Consider the following 6,558-nt stretch of genomic DNA (forward strand, 5'->3'; position numbering starts at 1 on the left):
TCTATTGGTTTGGGTTTTTTTTTTGTTCTTTGCTATTCTTTGGATATTGCAATTTTTTCATACACTTTTGTGCGTTGATTCTGCTTCAGCCATAGTGTAAGTTTGTTGGGTATTTTTCCTATTTTTCTTATGATTTTAATTTGGTTTGATTCTTAAGCAAGGCAGGTTGTGTTTGTATGTATTTATTCGATATTTTGATTAGTGTTTTTTTTGTGGTGTGTAATTAGGCAAAAGATGTGAGAACTCTAACCCTCTAGCAGAGTACATTCATTGTTTGGTGTGGTTCGAGGAAGTAAGTATTTGAACTTCATTTTTAGGGGCTGGAGTTTTGGTTTAAGGAGGTTATTTTGCGTGAGATTTGTGGATTAATTCATGTAATTGTTGAACGAATGTAGGTTACTAGAGTTCTAAGAGCGTGGTTAATTCTATCAACAACCAGGTGTGTGAAAACAACCTAAAAATCTCTTAGAAATTCGATTGAAATCGCGAAACAGAGGCTATTGTGAAATTGCCTAGTTTTCACACAACCTTATGGTGGGTCTTGTGAGATACACAACCGTGTAAGGTTTTGCAGACTGTGTGAGAATAAGTAGCCCGTGTGGCTAGACTGTGTGAGGCACACGACTGTGTGAAAATGTTCAGACTGTGTGAGAATAAACAACCCGTGTGGCTAGACCGTGTGAGGCACACAGCCGTGTGGAAATGTTCAAACCGTATGAGTGGCCCATGTAGACCATACGAGCTAGATTTTTGGGTTGTGTAGGCCTTTTTGGCCAATTGTAGGGCCCAATTAAGGACCATTTAGGGGACTTGATATTTGGGTTCAAGGACGCCGTAAGGGCTAAAAACAAACTGTAGGTTTAGTACTTAAGTTCGTATGAGTGGCATTTAAAGCATGATATATATATCATAACTAAACCAAATTATAAATTGTGTTACGCGAAAAATGAATTACGTAAATAAGCATGTTGTGTAACGTTTGCTATATGTGTGTATGTCGTCTGTTTATGATATTTATAATATATGAATCTGATATGTATATGTTTGGGGTCGGATATGGTATGATGGAGGAAGTATATACGACAGTATTTACTATAAATATGATGGCTGTAACAGCCCGTTTTCAGTGAGGTCAGAACAGTGGCTTCTCGTTACATGGTTTCTACGAGTATACTGATCGATAGTAATTATGCATGTGTTGTGGACTACTACAGCTCTTTGTGAGCGTCCTCTTATATGATTGGTTGTGATCCTGTAAATATTGCGGACATAAATGTAGCTCTTTATGAGCGTCCTGGTATAGGCTTTTTTGGAGCTTCCTAATATGGCTTGCTTGAACTTCCTATTATATGGCTATTCGGAGCTCCCTAGCAATAAATCTTCGGAGTTACCTGTTAAGCTCAATGAGCTTCTTGTTTTAAACTCTTATGAGTTTCCTGATTTAGCCCGGATAAGCTTCATGTTACATAGCTCACATGAGCATCCTGTTATATGGCTCGAGAGAGTGCTTCTTGATTATGTGCCCTAATGGGTACCCTTGGATATGAATTGAAGGATTTCTGATTTGTACACTTCGAGTGTACTATCTGTATGTCCATCGATATTTCAAATAAATTCAACGGGTAAAATCCTGACATGAGAAAATATGAACGTGAAATGAATTAATACACGTATCTGGCTGAAATACATGAAAATGATGATACTTGATATATGGAAGTATGAGATGATGATATATGAACATGGAAATTGTTTGATGAATATGTTATCTATGATTATAGATTTGTACATCTCGAGTACAAGTATACTTTCTATTTTTTTATCGATATTTTAAATAGATCAACGAGTAAAATTTTAATATGAAATAATCCGAATTGTGACAAAATATTATGGGTACATACTTGAATTACATGGACATGAATTATATCTGATATTTGAATACTTGATGTGGAAATCATGAGCATATGGAAAAAGGATTATTATTATTAAGCTCATACAAGTTTATTGATATTCATATGAAATATATATGACTAACATGCTTTGTACATGCTACATGAACACATGATGAGAGAAGTATTTGAACATATAAATGATATCACTTGATATATTGAAGCATGGTATGCTTGATACACAAATGTGGAACATGCTTAATGACTTTTGTTCATATATAATCTAGTATATGCCTAAAATAGATGAAACTGATATTACAAAACATGTTGAAATGTGTAATGGATGGTACATGTGTATAAAATTTGCTTGATGATTATGTAAATTTGTGATTATGGAATATTATATGGATTACAGTGATTAACTTGTTGATGAGGATATGTGTTTAGGCACTTGGCCAACATGAATTGGCAATGAATTGTATGCCTACCTTATATATAATAGTGGTAAGTTAAATTCAATGTTATATGAACTTGCTAAGCTTTAAAAGCTTACCCTGTTTTATTTTTGCCTATGTTAGAGTAATTCGAAAGCTTGTTGGGTTGGAAGCTTGGCAGAGATATTTCACACTTAGCATGGCAGAGATAAGGTTTTGCAGAGCAGGTCGTGTGCGATTAAGCAACCCATGTGGCTAGAACGTATGAGACACACGACCGTGTAAAAATGTTCAAATCGTGTAAGTGGACCGTGTGGACCACACGAGATAGGTTTTTGGGTCATGTGGGCCTTTTTGGCCAATTGTAGGGCCCAATTAAGGGTCATTTAGGGGACCTGATATCGTAAGCTAAAACTAAATTATAAGTTGTGGTGTACGAAAAATGAATTATGTAAATAAGCATGTCATGTAACGTTTGCTACATGTGTATATGTCATTTGTTTATGATATGTATAATATATGAATCTAATTTGTATATGTTTGGGGATATGTTATGATGGAGGAAGTGTATATGGCAATATTTACTGCAAATATGACAACTCGACTGCAAAGCTATATGTATGGCAGCTCAGTTGTAATTTGATGAGTGGCACACCGTCACATATTAGTATGATTGGATGGATAGACTTGTGTAGTCCAATATGGTGTGATTGGCTGGACGGAGCTAGTGTGTAGCAGATGGGGGTAGGATATTATGCATGTTATGATTTGATATGATATGTTTGATATGACCTAGCATGATGTACTATGGTATAATAAGCTACAAATCATATCAGATCTAATATGATATGAGATATGTGAAAAATAAGTTCTGTGATATACTACTAAAAGTATTCTTTTATATACTGTGGGTGTGGGTCGAATTGCACATTGGGCTTTAAGCTCACAATATTGTTTGTTTGTCTTGTCTTAGGTAACCCTTCAAACTAGGATTAGACGGCGACATAGAGCTCGGAGTTTCACATTTTTTTTTAAACTAAGAATTTTGGGTTGTTTTGCTTTATTCAATTTGGATATTACAGAGATTTTGATTGGGTTTGTTAATTTTGGATATTTTACGTTTGTTAGGTTATTAGGGTCGTCGGTACAAATTATTATCAAGCTAAGACTTAAACCGGGTTACAACACCTAATTTAAGATAACTAAAATGAATACCAATTTTTCAAACAATGGGAATTTAAGTTTTTTTTTTCCATTGCAAACCAAATTACATGATTTCGTGAAATAGGGTTTTTGATATAAAAATGTGACGTGGGAATTTACCTATAAATTTTGAAACACTATTAAGCTCCAAAGTTTCTAAGTAGTTAAAATGATATATTTGATTTCAAAAGTTTTACTTGTTTTTCCAAGTCTGCTATATTTGTTTGTAACTTCTACTTAAGCATTGTATCGTTCCCAAACTGATTATTAATATTTAGGCTGGGTTGGGAGTGTTACAGTTGTAACCTTCATAATCCGACCATTACTTCTAGGTTGAGTTTGGAGTGTTACAAACTTGTTGCATTTTCAAACAAATCTGTATTTAATGTATTATTGATGTATAAATTTATATATGGAGAATAAATTAAGTAATGAAATGTGTTAAAAATTTTAATTAACTACTAAAAAAGTTTAATATATTACCAAAAAAAGTTTGATTATGTTTATTTGATTTTGAGAGATTTTCTTAAGTGTGATACATTATCAATATAAATATTTATATTGTGACAACATATTAAATACATAACATAAAAATTATATTCCTACATGCGATAAATAGGCTTCACACGAAGATTAGTCTTCCTTGGCAACGAGACACCAAAGTTCTCAATCATGTCCAATTCATTTGGCGACATTCCATCAGGCAGCTCCCAATCAAAACAATGGACCAATTGAGCTAGAATAAGTTTAACTGTGATTAACCCTAATTTCTTACCTGGGCATAATCTACGTCCTGCACCAAATGGAATAAGTTCAAAATCATGTCCATGAAGGTCTATTTTGCTATCAATGAACCTTTCTGGAGAGAACTCTTCAACATTATTAGGCCAAACATTAGAATCTCTCCCAATTGCCCAAATGTTTACTAAGACCCTAGACTTTTTCGGTATATAATAACCATCAATAACTATGTCCTCCATTGACTCACGAGGAACTAGCAAAGGTGCAATAGGATGCAGCCTTAAAGTTTCTCTCACAACCATGTCTAAGTACTCCAATTTTGGTAAGTCATTTTCCTCCACGATTCTCTTATTCCCGAAAATGCTTTCTAACTCTTGTTGGAGTTTCAGCATTACCCTCGGATGCCTTATGAGCTCTGATAATGCCCACTCTAATGTGGCAGCTGAAGTGTCGGAGCCACCCACAATCATATCTAATATTATGGCTTTGATGCTATTTCGATCCATTATATCACCATTGGGATTCATTGTTTGATCTAACTCTGTAAGCAACACACCGACGAAATCATCTTGCTTTTTCTGTAGATGATCGTCAATGACCGCCTCAAGGGCTTGGTCAAGTTTTTCACTAAGTGTCCTTGTGGAGGCTTTAATTCCCTACATAGTTGAAAATAATCAACACCATTCACTCAGGGGTTGTTGGTAATGTATATTGCTAATTTGTTTTGATATGGTATATTAAAATAAACACCAACACCATACCTGTAGGTCGAAAGCACCAAGAAAAGGCACAAAATCTGCAAGATTGAAAACTCCTGCAATTTTAGTAAGCTCTTCAACAAGATCGATGAGGTTAAATTCCTTATACTTCTTCACAGGCCCCAAAACCATCATCAAAGTCATCTCTCCATTAATTTCTGCTAGCTTCTTACTGATGTTAACCACTTCTTTTGCTGTTGCAGCTTCCTTCAAAGATTCAGCGAAATGCATTAGCACCTCCTTCCTTGTAGGTGCAAACGATTCAATTTTCGATGGAGTAAAAAGTTGCATATTACAAATCTTCCTCACACTGCGCCAATATGGTCCATGTTCTGTGAATGCTATGCCCCTTTGGCTATTAGAAATTGATTGTAGGACTTGAACTTTTGGCCTACTTGCGAAAATAGCGTCATGTGTCTTAAGAAACATCTCGGCGACTGGAGGGGATGAAACAACAACGGTTGGCACAGAACCTAGCCTTATGGACATCATAGGACCATATTTCTTGGCCAAGTGAGAAAGGGATTGGTGTGGAAGAATGCCTAACATGTGGAGATTTCCAATGATTGGCAAGGGTCGAGGACCAGGGAGGGCTTCCCCTTTTCCTTTGCCATGTTTCCTTGATGAAATGTAAAATAGAACGTAGAAGAAAGAGCAGAGAACTGCAAGGACCGTGAGAAAAGTGATTGCTGAAGGAGCCATTCTTAGTAATTAATTCACATAAACGATATGCTTCTACTGTCTATTGCTTCCCCCTTTTACTTACACATTTATATATCAAATATCAATTCTTTTATAGATGTTTAAATATAAATGGACAAAAAAGGTGGGACAACTCTTCAGCCATCATATTTAACATGACATCAATCTCTATTACTAGCCATCACAAATTATTTTATTGATTATTTTATAGATATTGTCTATTGCTATCACCCTTTCTTCTTGTACAGTATAGCAACGTGCAGGTCTTTTGTATCGAATTTTTCATGGTTAATATTGAGAATTTTATTATTATTTAGGGATTTATAAATGTTCAATTTTAAATTTAATTAAAATTTAATATGATTATTAAATAAAATGTTTGAGAAAAAATAATCCGATCCTTACCTTATCTTAGACTTCTTTTGGGTGGTAATGAAATTAAAAAGGTGGTGACACTAAAATTAATTATTATAATAATAAAATTAAAAATTAATTGTGGATATGTATTTATATCATGAGATTAGAAATTATTAAATTAAATTATATATAATAAGTAATTGTATTTCATATTAAATTAAGTATATATGGAATTTATATTTAAGTTAAATAATATTTTTAAAATAAATAGTTGAATTTTTATTATTCACGTATTTATGATTAGTTCATATAAATTTTATACTAATCGAATTTTTATATTTACTGAATTATTATAAAATTTTGTTATATATTTATTTTAAAATGTGTTTATATTAAATATTAAAGTATATTATTTTTTATATCAAATAATAATTAAAATACGTTTAATATAAAAAAAGTTTACATATATTTATTAGA

At 33.4% G+C, this 6,558-nt stretch overlaps 1 protein-coding gene across 1 annotated transcript; it reads right to left on the bottom strand.

Annotated features, from left to right (window-relative positions):
- Positions 1 to 3,993: 3,993 nt before the first annotated feature.
- On the bottom strand, positions 3,994 to 5,795 carry LOC108451292 (cytochrome P450 CYP736A12-like). Its single transcript, XM_017748997.2, has 2 exons — positions 5,026 to 5,795; positions 3,994 to 4,920 (listed from the first exon to the last, which is right to left on the bottom strand). The coding sequence occupies exons 1-2, from the start codon at positions 5,722 to 5,724 to the stop codon at positions 4,126 to 4,128; spliced, it is 1,494 nt and encodes a 497-aa protein (XP_017604486.1). The 5' UTR covers positions 5,725 to 5,795; the 3' UTR covers positions 3,994 to 4,125.
- Between the last annotated feature and the right edge of the window lie 763 nt (positions 5,796 to 6,558).

Source organism: Gossypium arboreum, chromosome 5, assembly GCF_025698485.1.
Source record: "Gossypium arboreum isolate Shixiya-1 chromosome 5, ASM2569848v2, whole genome shotgun sequence".
Classification (NCBI taxonomy): domain Eukaryota; kingdom Viridiplantae; phylum Streptophyta; class Magnoliopsida; order Malvales; family Malvaceae; genus Gossypium; species Gossypium arboreum.

Bases quoted from the DNA above. Each gene is read 5' to 3' on its own strand.
- LOC108451292 (XM_017748997.2), bottom strand. From the start codon at position 5,724: ATGGCTCCTTCAGCAATCACTTTTCTCACGGTCCTTGCAGTTCTCTGC. The intron at 4,921-5,025 runs GTATGGTGTTGG...TCAACTATGTAG, and splicing joins TTGGTGCTTTCGACCTACAG to GGAATTAAAGCCTCCACAAG.